The sequence below is a fragment of the Miniopterus natalensis genome, chromosome 8 (genome assembly GCF_054644295.1).
Source record: "Miniopterus natalensis isolate mMinNat1 chromosome 8, mMinNat1.hap1, whole genome shotgun sequence".
Classification (NCBI taxonomy): Eukaryota; Metazoa; Chordata; class Mammalia; order Chiroptera; family Miniopteridae; genus Miniopterus; species Miniopterus natalensis.
In genome coordinates, this window is record NC_142088.1 from 48,747,945 (window position 1) to 48,765,493 (window position 17,549).

At 34.0% G+C, this 17,549-nt stretch overlaps 1 protein-coding gene across 1 annotated transcript in view; it reads right to left on the reverse strand.

Moving 5' to 3' along the window:
* PSMD14 (proteasome 26S subunit, non-ATPase 14) overlaps window positions 1–16,888 on the reverse strand; it is a 69,884-nt gene extending 52,996 nt beyond the window's left edge. The window contains exons 1-2 of the mRNA XM_016196530.2: window positions 16,760–16,888; window positions 14,181–14,232 (exon numbers count right to left, since the gene is read on the reverse strand). Of these exons, the coding sequence (XP_016052016.1) occupies window positions 14,181–14,228 (48 nt within the window). The 5' untranslated portion in view covers window positions 14,229–14,232; window positions 16,760–16,888. The remainder of the gene's footprint in view (window positions 1–14,180; window positions 14,233–16,759) is intronic.
* Window positions 16,889–17,549: the final 661 nt, after the last annotated feature.

Below are 17,549 nucleotides of genomic sequence, written 5' to 3' on the forward strand. Positions count from 1 at the left end.
TAAAGTCCCCATTAAGTAAAACACTCTGTAAGGGCTCAGCATTCACTTATTTGTAACTTCACATAGCATCTGGATCAGTGCTCTGCGTACTACCTATTATCATTCCCTGATAGAATATCTTAAAAGTCAGAAAATTAACAGGAGGCTAGTGACCTAATAAAAAGAATTCCACATTAGAGAAAGATTATCTAACACACACAAGATGCTAAATAAATAACTTTTCCATCTCTTTATAAATAAATGCAGTTTTAGCTTTTCTTTTTTATCACTATCTCACACTAAAACATGCCAAGCAGGCATTCTGATGCCTCTGTGAGCCAAGTGTACATGAAAATGCCAAAGGCAATCCTTTGCTTGTGTGGTCTTCATTAAGAACTTTAGATCCCTTCTCCCAGAAGGATAAGTATATTCAAAAGGCAGAATAAATGATAGGCTAGAGAAAAGGAAACTAACATACTTGAAATATACTTAGAAAGGAACAAGAGACTGAGATAGTATGGCACCAGATGGGGTACAGGGGTATTTCATTTAAAGAGCTTATCTGTCAGGCCTAAGAGTAAAAAGTTGCCTTGCTGGGAGGACAGAGGCCAATGAGGCAGGAATGTAAGTAGGGGGCTGAAAGAGAGAGCCAAGTGACAACTATCCACTGAGTGAACAACTAATGTTTTTTCTAACTAACCACTGTTTGTGTCTTTTAAAACTTATAAAATATTTAAAAGATACAAAAAGATCTAATAAATAATAAACATACCACCTGGCTTATGAAATAAAACATCACTGAAACAGTTGGGCTGAAGCTCCTGTGTCATCATCCTTGATTGACTGCACGTTTCCCTACCTCTAGTTGTAGCCTCTGGTCTAATTTTGGTGATTATTATGCATTTCTTTATATCTTCACTAAATAAATATACGTAGGTAATATAAAGTAATTGCATGTTTTTAAATTGTATATAAAAACTTCATATAGAATGTATTATTCTTTCACTTGCTTTTTTTCCTTCATTACATTAGTATGGATTAATCATGTTGATACGTAAAGCTCACCTAGTTTACAAAATTCCATTGATAAGTGTAATTATGTACACATTTTCCCACTAATGGACAATTAGGTTGTTTTCAATTTTTGATGTTGTATCTAGAGATCACCAAACTATAACCTGTGGGTAAGCCAGCTGATTTTTTTTGTAAATAAAGTTTTACTGAAACACAGCCCATTCACTTTTGTATTAGGTGTAGCTGCTTTAACATGACAATGGCAGAGTGGAATTGAGTAGTTGCTACAGAGACCATTTGGTCCACAAGCCTATCTGGCCCTTTAAGAAAAGAATACCAACCCTTGTTATAAACAATGCTATTATGAATGTCCTTGTATCCATGTGGGATACATAATTGGGGACATAATTAGGAAAAAATCTGTTAGGTTGTAGGGTAGGCAAATCTTTATCGTTTCTAGATGTTAGCAAAATGTTTTCCAAAATGGTTGTACACTACCATTAACTTACATGTTTAGACCATTTGTGTTTCTTCTAACGTTCTTATCTTTTGCCCCTTTAAAAACGATGTGTTTTTTCTTATTGATGTGTAGAAGATATATATATATACATATATATAATGCTTTGTCTATTATATTAGATATGTCTTTCCCCATCTGTGGCTCACCATTTTTGTTTTTTTACACTTCTCCATTCTGCAGGAGAGTCTGAAAAATGAGGATCATAACAGCCCAAATTCATACAGTTGTTGCAAAGACTACGCATTAATATACTTAAAGTACTTAGAACAGTGCCTGGTACATGTGAGTGCTCCACAAATGTTAACACCCCTATCCTGGTGTTTCTAGGGAAGGGGACAGAAACAGCCAGGGCACTTACTCAACATATACACAGTTATAATTTCTGAACTCTGTAACATGTCATATACTGCTCATTTAAAAATAACTACCTAGAATACTATGCAGCTGTAAAAAAGAAGGATCTTTTATCCTTTGGCACAGCATGGAGGGAACTGGAGAGTATTATGCTAAGTGAAATAAGGCAGTCAGAGAAAGACAAATACCCCATGATCTCACTGATATGTGGGATATAATAAACAAAACAAACTGATGAGCAAAATGGATCTAGAGACATAGAAGCATTGAACAAACTGAGGGATCTCGGAAGGTGGAGATGGGAGAGTGGGTGGAGAGAAATTAATCAAAGAACTTATATGTTTATAAGCATAACCCATGGACACAGACATTGGTATGGGGAAAGCCTGGGGGTGGGATGCATGCGGGGTGGAAGGGATCAATGGGGATAAAAAGGGGACATCTATAATATTTTCAACAATAAAGATAAAGAAACTTAAAATAAAAAAAGATTTCAGTACAAAATAAATAAATAAATAATAACTACCTATTTTAAAATATCTTGTTTAGTTCTTAAAAAACTCCTTGATTTATACTGATTAGAAGCAAAGAAAACTTGGAAGTTCTGAGGCACAGCAGACAGAGGACAAACGGAAGGCATCATCTCTTCACGATTTCCTAGAAATGCCCCTGACCACCACCCTACCTTTATTAAGCATTCATCTATTCACAATACAACTTGGGAGACCATGTAAAATATTACAGAGTTGCTCTTTCTGAGCAATTAAGGGGATAGGGACAGAAAAAAATATCAGGAGAAAAATGTTTACAAAGCATTGAAAGAGTATTGTGGTCAAAAGGCACAGGGGAAAGTTCTGTTCTTTTTGGAAGGAAGGCACAGGCCATACATCTATTTCTCTTCTTATACTTCCACTTAATGATCTACAGAAGAGCACTTAAAAGCAACAGTCTTCCAGTTCTGCTCTGAAGTCACCTTTTTAAAAAATGTCGTATTTTTAAATGTCATAATACACTGAACAAGTTACTTAATTGCTATATGCCTCAATTTCCTCACCTATAAAACAGAAACCTGTTGCTTAACCAATAGTATTTACTAACTACTGAGCATTTTTGCCTCAGGAGAGGGAATAGCACAACCCTCGAGAACAAAAAAGGCACAGTGGTCACGTACTACAAAATAATAAACAAAACATTTGAATAGATACTTTTCTCTCATTGGAAGATGGTCAGCTCAGGGAGGTTAAAGAGCCTGGGATGATGCTAATATATGAAAATCTACCCTGGAAGAAAAATGAAGAGGAACAGGATGCCATACCATCCTCTTTCCTGTGCATTAACACGGCATTCTCATTCACTCTTCTTGCACCATGGATCTCAGCCTAGCTCCTGTTTGAATCTAGTCTAGCTCCAGAGCATTGCCTTTCATTGTTTCCCAATACATACTGCCTTTCACAGTGAGTTCGGGCAGGTCAGAGATCTGTGCCAGGGCAGACAGAAGGCCAAGCTGGTGTCCGCAAAGTGACAAGGGCATGAATTTATCCCCATGCAGACTGGTGGCCAGGAAGCCTGCCCAAATTTCAGGAATCTGGGTTTGTGGGAAAACAAAAGCATGGTATAGTCCTATCAGACAGGAACGTCATTCAGGAACTCCAATATCTAATCATATCCACAATCACACAAAGAAGCCAACTCACTAAAGAAAACATAAGCCCAAACAAGGAAGATATGGCAAAGTGAGAAAGAACATATGACAATATTTTCAGAAATTTATACTTTCAAGTTATTATTAAACAAATTTTAAAATGTAGTATTTACCAATAAGTAACTTAAACCCTTAAAAATTTATAGGGCAGATGTTAAATTCATTTCACACAAATGCTACATGTAGAAATCTCAACACTTATGTGGTCTTAGACTACGTTTATTTAAAGCAGTGAGACATTTGAAAATGAGTTTATATTAATAGGAAAGTGCAAAGAAACTTGCCAGTGTGTGCCAGCTCCCTGGCCCACAAGCAATGAGCATCACCTGTCTATGCCAGTCAGATCACCAAACAACATTACCGTGAAGGCCATGAAAGAAGCTGTTAACACTCTGGTTTGATCTCAGCACAGGCCAGAGGAGCAGACTAAGCAGAATTTTACATCAGTGGCAGGTCTCCCAAGTTCTCTTGATGCCACAGAATTCATAAGTGGGATCAGTATGTTCTAAAAAAACATGGTACTGCAAAAGGAAATAAAGGTCCCACAGCATCAAGCAGTGTAATACTTGAAACCTCACCATCAAAGTGACAGTTTTCAAGTGCCATTTATGATGCCCCAGTCTGGAAACATCCCAGCTAACCCATCTGATCAACAATTTCACAGATGGAAGCACTTGATGGCTAATTGGCAAGTCTATTATTCAAATAAACTAGCTCTCTGTACCTCTTCTTTCATTATTACAAGTCAAGGTACAAGACTGGTCATTCAAATTCACTTAATAACAGAAGCCTCTTTCTCAAAATAATTTTTTTAATGAAAAAACAAAAACATACACATTTTGGCAATTAGTTTAGAGCACTAATCAGCTTCTGAATAGTAAAGAAAATGTTTTATGAATGAAAAGGAGTAAGAAATATAAACCTTCATTAAATAGTTGTACTATTTGTATCTTCTGTTATCAATATGTCACAAGATATACATTATCATAGGTAATAAAATGAAATATCCACTCATTTCTTAAATATTCTTACAACACAGGCCAAGTATTACATGTCAAAATAAAGAAAAACTCTCTCAAAGATTTTAGGTTTCTTAAAATTTAAAAAGCAAGCATCTTACTCTTTACCTACATGCAATAAAAATTTCTAGACTACTTTAGGTTTTTTACTTTATGAAGCAAGTAGCCAGTGACAACACTATAGATATTATCCACCTGAGGAAATGCTGTTGATGTAGAATAGACTTTGGCATCCAAAAGACTTGTGTTCCAACTCAAGCTCCACTTCTTGTTAGTTCTATGACTTGACCGTATAATATGGAAATAATTCTCCCTACCCACATAGGATTGCAGTGAGGACTAAATGAGAAGATTAAATACATAGAACATCTTACATCAAAACATGGGAGGCACTCAATATTAGTCCATCTCCTTCCCCACCCCACTTCTATAATTTCTAGAACGGAATCCCGATACAACTGTCAAAGTATGTGGGTTCTCTTTACAGATCCATACATTTGCTCCAGACCCCACTAACAATTACATTCCTTATTCAGAGTATCTGGTTATCTCCCTAAACAGCTACAATTCTCATATCCCCCAAGGAAACCACCAAGGAAGAGCCTAAAATATCTGAAGATCTCATTTAGTATATAAAACAGAAATTAGAAAATGTATATGGTAACCAGAGCCTGCAAATGGGAAGGAAATAGTAGCCAGAAACTGTGCAACCAGGTGCAAACTAAAGTAAAATCAAAATGATCTCCCCCACTGACAAAGCTAGGTAACGGTAATAAAAATGTATTCTACTAGGTCATGAAATAAGGAGTTTCCTAGAAAATAAAGAGCTAATTAACAGAGCTACCACAGTCAAGTAAGAATGTAATAGAGCAAAAACAGGGGCAATATATATACAGTGACTGAGAGTAAAGTATAACTGTCATAATTATTAATTTACTCTTTATTGTTCCTAAGCCTTCCCACTGTGCCCAATACATGTGGCATTCAGTCTCCTGGAGGGAAGAGCCTGTGAAATCACTGGGAGTAGTTTGAAAAGCAGCACTGGGAGTCTGTCCAGTGGACACCGTTGCCCTGCTCTGGCGGCATACTTCCAGGGCGCTCAACCCACAAACAATCACTTTGAATGTGTGCTGCAGGAGAAAATGCTGGCCATGTCTGCCCAGTTCACTGATATCTAGAGAACTGTCCAAATGACAATATGAACTGAAAAACTGAAAGTTATATTATACAAGTTTAAGATGAAACCAAAGATCAATATACCAAATGAGCAATGTAATCAGTAAATCAAACATGCACAACAATGTTGAGGGTAGGGAAGGAAAAGATATAGATTGAATTTTTATGATCATAACATCCCCATACATTTGGAATACCGAGATTATACTGCAATATTTTAGTTTCCTATATTAGAGGTATCTTCTTGTTTCTCATCCCATATACCCTTTTCTATCAAAAAATGCTATCAGGTGTCATAGATCCATCATATCCTTGATTTCAAGTTTAAAATATTTTTTATTTTTTATTTTTACATTTTTCAAATTTAAAATCTTAACATTTCATTTTTCCTCATAATTTTGATTTTCTATTTCACTAGAATGTGATTAATGTCAGAAGACAATTTCACTGTAATTGAAAATACATCACTGCTCCCCTTATTTGCTAAAGAACTCAAAGAAAATAATTTAGGGTAATTTCATATCAAAATAGAAATTTAACATTCACAATGTCAAAGATGTTTCTCTCCAAAAGATAGTCACACCTACAATGTTCAAACGAAATTACACAGATTAACTAGACTGCACCCACCATGAATTTGTTTCCCCTTTACTTATTTGAGAACTCCCAAGAGTTGATTTGAGACCTCTCAGTATCCACTGAAAAGAATAAAGCTGCAGAGACAACTAGAAAGAGAATGCTCTAATTAGCTTGCAATTGACCTGACCTCTTTCTTAATTTTCTGAGTAGAAACATCAATTCAATTACATGAATAGAATGATTAGGAACTATACTTTTTAATTGTCTATACAGACAGGCTAAAGAGCTCAAGGAACATAAAGAGAACTCATAAAAAGCCTTTGTAAAAACCTGCTCATTTTCATGCTACTGTGCCAGTAGTAAATAGTTTTATTTCAAATGTAACAGGTGTAAAGACGAATTGTTACATTAAGCCACACCAGAAGTTCTCTATCAAATAAATATACAATAAAAATAAACATCACAATCTGTAATTTTAAAACAGCATTGTAGTAGCTTCTTGTCGATGCTTCTATTCTTGCCTCTTACATCTCATCTCAGGAGTATCCAGTTCTTTAAAAATGCAAGTCTAATAAGCATCACTCCTTTGCCCAAAAATCTCTAATTAGACTCCCAACTCACTCAGAAGAGAAGCTTCTACAAGGCCCTGCATGATCTAGTATCTGGCAACCTATCTTGTGTTACCCTCTTCAACTCCAAGATTGAGGGAGAATATGGAATGCCTACATAAGGTATGAGAAAAAGTAATAAACAATAAAAAGTTATTTCTGATTTTGTTTTACTTGGTGGCTTTTTTAGAAAGTACTAAAGGAAAATGTTATTTCACATCATCTAATGTTACTCATAATGTAATGCTCTTTTGCTTTGGTTTGTTTATTAAAAAGAGAGAACATTACATATAAAATGCAAGTTCCTTTAGCCTCCCTCCCTTCTCATGAATTTGGTGTGGTTTATGCAGGCCTGTGCTGTACAATATGGTAGCCAAGGTTACATGTGACTACATAAAAATAAAAATTCAGTTCTTTGGTCACACTAAGCACATCACGTGAATTCAATAGCTACATGTGGCTATTAAACTTAAATTAATTAAAATTAATTAAAACTTAGTTCTTCCATTGCTCCAGTCACATTTTCAGGGGCTTAATAGGCACATGTGGCTAGTGCCTACTGTATCAAACACTGTAGCTATAGAACATGTCCATTATGTAGAAAGTTCTACTGCACAGTGCCGGTATAGACTTTGTGATCCTTTCACTCAAGAGTTATATACACTTAAAAAGTGTTATTTTATGTTTTTTAAATTAATGTTACTGCTTTCACATTGTATATATAGCTCTACAACCTGAATTTTTCTCTTAATATGTTTATAAGATCTATTATACACATTGATATAGTCTAGTTCATTTTAACTGCTGCATAATATTCTATCATAACACACTGTGCTGTAGATAGATGTTTAGTATTTTGCAACTTTTCAATAACACAAACAATGTCATAAAGAATATCCTTAAACATGTCTCTACACATGTGTAAAAGTTTCTCTAAAGTGAATAAATCGAATTGCTGAGTGACAGAAGTTAGGGCATTTTCAACTTTTACTATATACTGTCAAATTGCTTTCCAAAGTAACCTTAATCATTTATACTCCACATATAGTGTGTTCACTCGACATATATTTATGACCTTCTATTTGCCAGGTAATGTTATAAGCACTAAGATACAATTTCCAATGAACTCCCACATCCCACACCCACCCACCTTCAGGAAAAAAGCTTACATAAGAAGTTTTGCTTTCCCAAGTCTTCATTAATACTTAATACAACAGACTTTTGAGTAAAAAAAAAAAAAAAATCTAATACTTGTTTCAATTTTCATTTTCCTGCTATAGAGTGAGGCTGAGTATTTTTTCATATGCTTGTTGGAAATTCTTGCTCTACAAATTACCACTTCATGATCTTTTTTCTATGAGGTTTTCTTTATTTTCTTCCTGAATTATGGTTTCTGCTAAATGTGTTTCAGATAAATGTGTTGTGGATAAATGTGTTGCAAATAACTTCTCTCCCTCTACTGCTTGTCTTTAAAGTTTGTTCCTATTGTCTTTGTTGGGACAAGAGTTAGTAATGTATTGAGGCAGTCAAATTCCCAATCTTCTCTTTTGAGTTATGCTTTCCTATTCTGAGGTCACAAGGACATAAAATTTTCTTCCACATAATATTTTTGGGGGCTATACGAACAATCTAAGGTAGATATTAATCTCTTTTTAAAGATACCGTAATTTTATTTTAACTGTGGTAGAATATACATAAGATTTACCATTCTGTCCATTTTTAAGTGTATAGTTCAGTGGCATTAAGTACATTCACACTGTCATGCAACCATAACCACTGTACAGAAACTTTTCATTTTCCAAGTTGAAACTCTGTACCCATTACACACTAACTCCTCACTCCACTATGAGCCCCATCCCCCAGCAATCACCATTCTACTTTTTGTCTCTACAAATATGCCTACTCTACCACCTCATATAAGTGGAATTACACAATATCTTGTCTTTTTGTGACAGGCTTATTCCACTTAGCATAACGTCTGCAAGGTTTATCCGCGTTGTACCATATGTCAGAATTCCCTTCCCTTTAAAGGCTGAATATTTCACAGAACGTTCACATCACATTTTGTTTTGTTCATTCAGCCATCAATAGAAGCGAGCTGCTTCCACCTCTTGGCTACTGTGAACAACACTACTATGAACACCGGTGTACACATATCTATTTGAGTCCCTGCTCTCAATTCCGTGGGGTATAGACCCACTAATGGAATTGCTGGATCATATATGGTAATTCTGTTTTCTTCAGAGGTCATACAATTTTACAGTCCTACCAGGAATGCACAAGGGTTCCATCCTTATCAACAGTTGTTTTTGGTTTATTTGTGGAAATAGCCATCCTAATGGGTATATATTCCAAAATTATAGTTTGATTTTCAGTTAGGTTTTCATTTAATATATATTTTTGTATACAGGGTAAGACAGGAATCTAATATTAATTTCCCCCCACATAGAAAGCCCCTTGCTTCAGCATCATTTAATGAACAGGTCTCTACTTCCCCACTAATTTTTAATACCACCTCTATCACAAATTAATTTCCCATATATGCATAAATCTATTTCTCGGCTTTCTATTTGATTACACTGATCTACCCGGCTATCATTATACCAACATAACACTCTTTGAGTCATACAGCATTAACATATCTTTTGATATTTGTTAAAGCAACTTTCATTTTCCTTTCTAAGAATTTCTTTGCTATTCTTGGATTGTTTTCTTCTATATGAATTTTAGAATCAGTTTTATAATTCCAAGAAAGTTCCGGTTGGCATTTTTATTGGAACTACATTGAATTTATGATTAATCAGAGAAAATTGGAATGTGATATTAAGACTCCTTATCCATAAAAACGATATTATTTCTTCATTTATTCCAGTCATTTTCCCATTGCTATATTAAATTAATCCTTTCTATAAAACATTAGACCAAATCCTAAAAAATAAAAATTGAAAGAATATTTTTCATCCAAGACCCGTAATGGAAAACAAAAAAAGTTATTAGTTATATATACAAAATCCATATACTGTATGGATTTGTGAGTTATAGCAAATAAACTAAATCCTATCCAATTCATGAAGTTATTTTTTAAAATCTAGCTGCCTGAAATAATCCTTCAAAATGTAGCTTATACCTTGCCACTTCCAGAAAGCCTTCTGTGATCACTCATCTACAGTATTTTCCCTTATTTTTGCATCTGGAAATTACCAAAGTCTATATCAGAAAGCTGCAAAGCAATCACTTGTAGTCAACATGTGCATGCATCTGTGCTTAGTTTGACCTACACCAGGTTGCTTAAAATGAAAACTGGAGACCAAAAAAATTAGGGTATTTCACAAAAATCACAGGACTTCTGGCTTGCAGGTTAAATGTCATTCTCTCTCAGGGACACAGCTCTGAGTGGTTCCATCTCTATTCTTCCTTGATTACCAGTGGAGGCAAGTCTCACACTGATTCTTGAAGGGTCCACCTAAAGATGACCTGTTAATTTCCAACTCATATTGCATTCATCAAAGTAAAATCATGGTCAGGCTAACTTCAAAAGTGATGGACAAGTATAATCCTACAATGTGCCTGGAAGGTAAAAAGTCAGAAACATTTCCTATAATTGATGACTTTGCTTTCAGTCTCTTCCCTTCTACCTATTCTCCAAACTACCACTAGAAGCACAGACCGAGTTCTCACAACACTGCTTTAAAAATCATAAAACTGTGATGCTTATGGGATAAAAAGTAATATTCACTAAGAGTGGCATTCAACATCTTTCATAATCTTCTCCAAAGTCTTTTTTACTACCTTCTTTTCCCATTATTTCCCCTCACATAACCTATTCTCCAGTCTTTCTAAATGTCTTAGCATATACTCCAAAATTTAGCTCAAACATCACCTCAGGCACATTTTTCCCTTTTTGTGGAAAAAATTAAACCCTACATCCACTATACTAACAAATCACTATTTATAAGGAACACTAGTATTCTCTCCCTCAAAAGTAGTTATTATGTGCCAGGCACTTAAAACATAATTATCATGTATCTACTAGAATGTAAGGTGCCTAGATTAAGTAATGATGTTCTTATTTACCCTGGTAATTCCCTAGAACATAACACCCAACACACAGATCTCAAAATATTGGCCTAACAAATCCATATACAAGACAATAAATGCCACTACATTTTACTTAAGTTTCTATTAGTTTTAGGCTTCCTTTGACTGTTTCTAAAGCTAAAATGGACCCAGACTTAAACTAACGCTTTCAGAGACTGAAGACTATGCTTTGGCTATTCACATCTCTTGGATTTTGTCTTCACTGCTTTTGGAAATAGTTTAGTTGCCAAGACCTAAGCTGGGATAGTTATAAAGACAACCAGGTAGCAAAATTACAGCAGTAAATGCTTTTAACACGATCATCTCACATCTTTTAGAAATTTCAAGTTCGCAAGCACTTTAGCAAAGTAAATTAAAAGAACATTTGAAATTGAAAGGAATTCATTTACAAATTCTAGTAGTTCTAATAAAATACTTGTTTTTGTTTCAAACTAAGTTATATTGAAGCAGGAGATTGTGGAGAGATTTATTTTAGCCTATTACATTTAAAAATGTAATATTAGAAATAATTAAACTTTAAATTAAGTTGTTTTGTTGGTATGGACACCATAATGAAGAACTAGGAAAAAACTACCATGATAAAGCTAATGGAAGAGAAAATTTTAAGGAAGGCATTGTGAACACTGTGTAATATTGAAGTATAGTTAAAAGAGAGCTAAAAGTAGGCAAACAGACTTGGCAATTTAAGCAATTCCAGTACAGTAATGGAGGAGGCCAGAATATAATCTCAGGAGACTCAATGGAGGTAAGGAAGTATATGAGTATAAGCTATTATTTCAGAAATTCTAAAAATAAATGGAAGAAAAGGGTGAGGGAAGTTTTGTTTTTAGGATACAGGAGACTTAAGTATCTTCATAGGCAGAGAAGGGGGTGATCAATGGAGCAAGGTTTCAAGAAGGTTGGGATCAGAGAACAAGCTGAAGGGTCAGCCATGGGAAAGAGAAAGGTTACTTCTACTCAGAGAAAGGTAGGAGCCCTTAGAAAGATGAAGGACCCTATTCTGCTCTTATACCCATGTTGTCAAAGGGCTACCTACGAACCTACCAGCAGGTTTTGTGGAAAACTGTTAGGAGGAGAAATTCTGCCTTTTCCATTACACGGTCAGACAGGACCTTCTGTACGGATGCCCGGAAGACAAAGCACTCAGGTCTCCTCTGCTCCTTCTAACTGGCCGCTGTGCGCTAGCCTGTGGTGAGAGTGGCTATGATCCATCCAAAGACTTTTGACTCCTTAGTAAAAATAGTGTTTTACTCCTGTTTATTAAAAACAATGCACTGAACATTTCATGTTGCAGAAGTAACGTCATAAGTATATGACAAATTAGTTTAGAACAAGAGTAACATAAAGTCTTAGAAAAAAATTTTAACCCTTGAAATTAAAAAATCCTTGTATCTGATAAAGGAAATATCACAGAACTAGAACCCCCACAAATTATTCCTTTGAGAGTGTGTCATCTAACTGGGCAGATGAAACACACACATGAAATGACAAATTCTTAAGTAATGTATTTTTTAAGTTGAAATGAGAAAAAACTGAGGACCCAACAGCTGATTAAATTATCACAAACCAAAGAGAGGTTACTGAACCAAAACTTAGTTTTCCACTTAATGCAAAGCTTTGCAGTGGTCACTGAGATATAATGTAGCTCAATTTGTGGTCAGTAAAACCACTATTTCACGTCCAGCAATTTCCCAGCATGGATTCTAGTATGGACATATATGATTCATTGCATCCAATGCTCAAGGAATGTTATTTTGGTATTTAAATTTGATGCAACTTCCCTTAAGAATTCTACTAGGGCAACATCCTTACCTGTAATTTGCAGGTGAATCTGCAAATTTGCAGTGCCTACATACCACCTCAGTTCACTTCTGACACTTTTATATGTCTTAACAAAGTTGTTAATTTCAGAATAAGTTAGAGAAATTTTATAAGCTATATAGAATGTTTATAAAAGTACAGAAGCAGCTTTGGGAGGGTCAAGTTCAGAGATGCTTAGACCTGTTAAGAAAATGGATTACATCTTACAAAACTGAAGAATCCAAAGAAGCAGGCTGATAGTAGAGAAACATGAGAATACTTAAATCTAACAAAAGCAAGCAAAAAAATAACTGAAGCCTATGCAAGGATGCAATACAGAATCACAAAATGATTTCAACTTTCTAAAAGATTTATTAGTCATAAACCATGATAGATTTAATCAAAGATTTATTGGGGAAAAAATGCCTCTAAAACATAAAATTTCATGAAATTTAAGACAAAACTGTTTTTTACACAAAATATAGACTACTCTGAATGAAAGAAGACAAAGTCATCAATAGTGATATGGAAATGAGGTAAAGTTGGTAACTAAAGGGGTTCTAAAGGTGGGTTATAAAAATAGTCACAAACTTGGTAATAAAACAATCCATTACATAAAAGGAAGGAACAACACATAGTCATCTCTCTTGTTAATAGAGGAGTGAACAGATAATTAGTGCAGAACTCAAGATGCAGAAATTTCTTCTTTAGATGAAAGTAGATATAATACCCTGAGATAGAAATCTATTAGGGGGTCATTTGTCCAATAGCATGGAACAAGATAAATGATAATATTAAGACAACTGAAAATTCACTTAATTTTAGTAAGACTGTAAAAAAAATCACCAAAATTAGAGAAAAAAGAGATATTACTTATTAATTCATCCATGTATCATAATTACTAACAGGAATTTATCAGTTTTAAGATTATACATACAAACATTCTATGGGTCAGTTTTCTAGATCTTATCAAGAGTATGTCATGTTTACCTTTTCATGTGTTACTTCTAAAGTCTACATTGTAAACCCCCAAATAAGATATTCTGAGTCCCCTTTTTACTAAAAGGCAAGTTTGTTAATCTCACATATCCCAAAATTTTAAATGAAAGCAAACAGAGAAAATTCTTATTCCTAGGTGAAAATTAAATTAAGATAATAAAAAATGTTCTCCACATGTTTAGTGTTGAAATACAGCAACCAGCAATAAGGTAAACTTCTTACCATAAGGTTATCTATGAGGTGATTTTCTTGGGAATGATTTCTTTCTCTTTGGATAACTAGAAAAAGGCTTGCAGTTTATACAAAGAAATACTGAGAGTCTGTATACTAACCTGGCCCAGTCCAGGCATACCTCCTCCAAGTCTAAGAAGTCTGTCCATATTTCTAGAAAACAGAAACAAAGGAAAACGTTTCTAAGCACAAAAGTGTTTACTCAATTGCTATCTATATAATTCACCTTCAGTCACTCAGTATGTCAAAAATATTGGTGGTAATTACAACACAACATCAGACTTCCTGTTAATTAACACCACATATTAATTCAAGAAGCTGTCTTCCATGCTAATTAACAGACCTTATCTTACTGCTTTGGTTTTGGGTTATCCCCAGTTTTAAAGACAAGCAATCTTAGCATAATTTCAAAACTTTGCTATCATTAAGTTAATTATATTTTCTTATTGTTATCTAATAAAAGTACCTGAATGAGGAAAAACTGCCTGAAATGCTTATCATCTGTATGATTGAATTTCCTTCAATTTGTCCAGAGTGTACAAATAAAAATCCTCACTTTTAAATTAAATTTTAACATCCTCATTAGTAAGTTCTGTGCTAATTAACTTACAAGCTTGTCAGTTATCATCAAAACTACATGTGAAAGACATTGCAAGCAGATTATGGATCTCTGAATTTGCATCAAAGGCTTTTTAAAAATGAACTCATTATACTAAAAGGAATACTAAAAGTAAATATTACATGCATTAAGATAGTGTTTTAGAACCCACACAGACGTTTTGTGTTATTTCAGATATTGTGGAGATAGGTACCATTTTCACTGAGGAAATGCAGCTGCTGTTCTCAATTATAATCTTAAGAGTTAATCAATACAAAGGGGATTAACTTTGAAATATCAATCTGATTTGTTTTTTATGTCTGGAGTAACTACAGAAGACATTCTGAAAAACCTGAAAAATTCACAAAAAACTCAAAGGAAAAATATAGCAAGGGTACTAACATGGCCTCAAATACACAAAAAGAAGCAATCAAGTTATAAAAATTAACTAATACCCAGTACAACTAAACACTTAAACAAAGCTTTTTTCCTACTTGCTACTATGCCTTAAAATTCCTCTTCTTCCTAAGTGTATGCTTTAGAAAATGGTATTACCACAAATATATTCTAAGTTAAATGCTAACAGATTAGTCATTTGTCCATATTGTTTTACTAGTTAAAACTGCTATACAAACTGAAACTCAATAATATACTTATGACCACTACTTTACTGCCTAATCATGTTTGTTGAATTCTGCTAACAATTTAATCCTGAGAATATTTAACAATGCTAACATTGCAAACTTTATTCAAGTCCACATACAAAAGAGTACATAATGAGTCAACCAGGGAATTTTCATAAAGTGAACTCACCCCCATAACCACCACCTAGACCTAAATGAAGGAACAGAACATCAGCACCTAAGAACACCTCCTATGCCCCCTTCCTAGTCTCTACCACCCCACAAAAGTAGAATTCCAACTTCTAACAGCATAGATCAGTTCTGCTATTTTTGAATTCTATATAAATGTAATCATATACTTTAGTATCTGGCTTTCACTCTACAAGTTTGTGAGATTAACAACAAATAAACTCCTTTTAAAAAATGAAAACCTGATAGTCCAAATTTCTGCTTTACAACCTTAACTCATACTCCTCATAGGAACATTTACAAATAAAATCTCCATCAAATTCTCATTAAAATTCTTCAACTCAAATATGGCATTCAATATATAGTACTTTTTAAAGGCTATAGAAAAAAACAACCACCACCCAACCTGTATATTTTAAAATATTAAAGAAATTTCTCTAGAATATATTACCAAAGGAAAAAAATTTCTTTTGGACCATTTCAAGCTTACAAACTTAAAAACAAATGGGGAAAAAACCCTAGCAACATGCCCTGGCCTGTTGGCTCAGTTGGTTGGAGCACTGTCCTGTACATTAGAAGGTTGTGGTTTGATTCCTGGTCAGGACACATGCCTAGGTTGTGGGTTGGATCCTCGGTTAGAGCAGTACGGGAGGCAACTGATGGATGTTTCTCTCACGTTGCTGTTTCTCTCTGTCTCTGTTTCCTTTCCTTTCTCTCTAAAAAAGAACCAATGAAAATATATCCTCGGGTGAGGATTAAAAAAAAAAACAAAAAACCTAACAACTTTAGACATTATACATATTCCAGGCCAAAGTCGATTCCCAGCTGTGTTCAGTTTATCTATTCCCTGTGTTGTTTCTGATGACTTTACACAGACTCCAGATGCTGTGAATATACATGAGCAATGTGGGGAGCAGAGGGAAAGAAAATCTGGCAGGTCAAATTTGTGTTTTTAGCAAAATTAGATGTCTCAGCAAACAGGAAAAAATATTTAACAAACTAAAGCATTTAAGAAAAGATAATCAGATCTAATAAAAATACTAACATTTGGAAATGAAATATATTGATAAATGTTCTAAATCATATCACTTTAAGTTTATAGAAAGCAAACAAACACAAAAATGCCAGTTATCTAAACGACTTTCATGAGCCCTTACATCTGGTTATCTGATTTATAATTTCATATGTGTTAAAAATGATGTGTTTCATCACATCCATATATCACTTCCTGAAAGAATATGTAAGAACAAAATACATTCTTAATTCTTACCTGGTCAGTAACTACAACTCCTGTGGTGTTAAGCTTCAATCTGTTGACTTTGACAAGTTTCTTCTTAAGTCAAGCTCTTGCTAATACTGGCAGGTATGATTTTTTTCCAAGTTTTTTTTTTCCTCTCTCCTAAAAAAAAAAAAAAATGAATAAAATAAGATATAATTATGTTGAGAACTAGAAAAGAAAATATAACAAGAGCTTTACAAGAAGCAAAATTCTTAAAAACAAAACAGAAATCAAATTTGATTTTTTAAAAACCATTTCCAAGGGTATAAAATGAAATACCATCCTGGGGAGCTCTAGAACATAGTGATTAATCCTGTATCAAAATTTTGTTTCTAAGGTTTTCTTTTTGAGCAGTTCTAATTATATATAAAAACTGACATTTCATAACTTTTAGAAAGAGGTGTTTTAACAAAGAGAAAATTTACTTATATTTTCAAATAGAACAAAATTCATTTGATTGTGCAATTACAATATAGGTCCATTGCAACATTACATATCACAAATCTATGATACATTATGGAGTCATTTGTCCTATATCTTGAAATTTGCTACTTCATTATCCTAGAAATTAGTTCATCATTTCTTAATCCATTATTTCCAATTATGCCAAAAAGACTAAAATAACAAGAAAATGGAAAAATGATAACCACCGTTCAATATGAAGCGATCATGAAATACATTAGTTACTGCATTATCCTTTAGTTTTTATTGTGCTGTCCAAAGCATTGCTTCATCTTTCAAAAAGAGAGAGGCTAGAGAAATTTTCTTTGTAGTCTTTTTT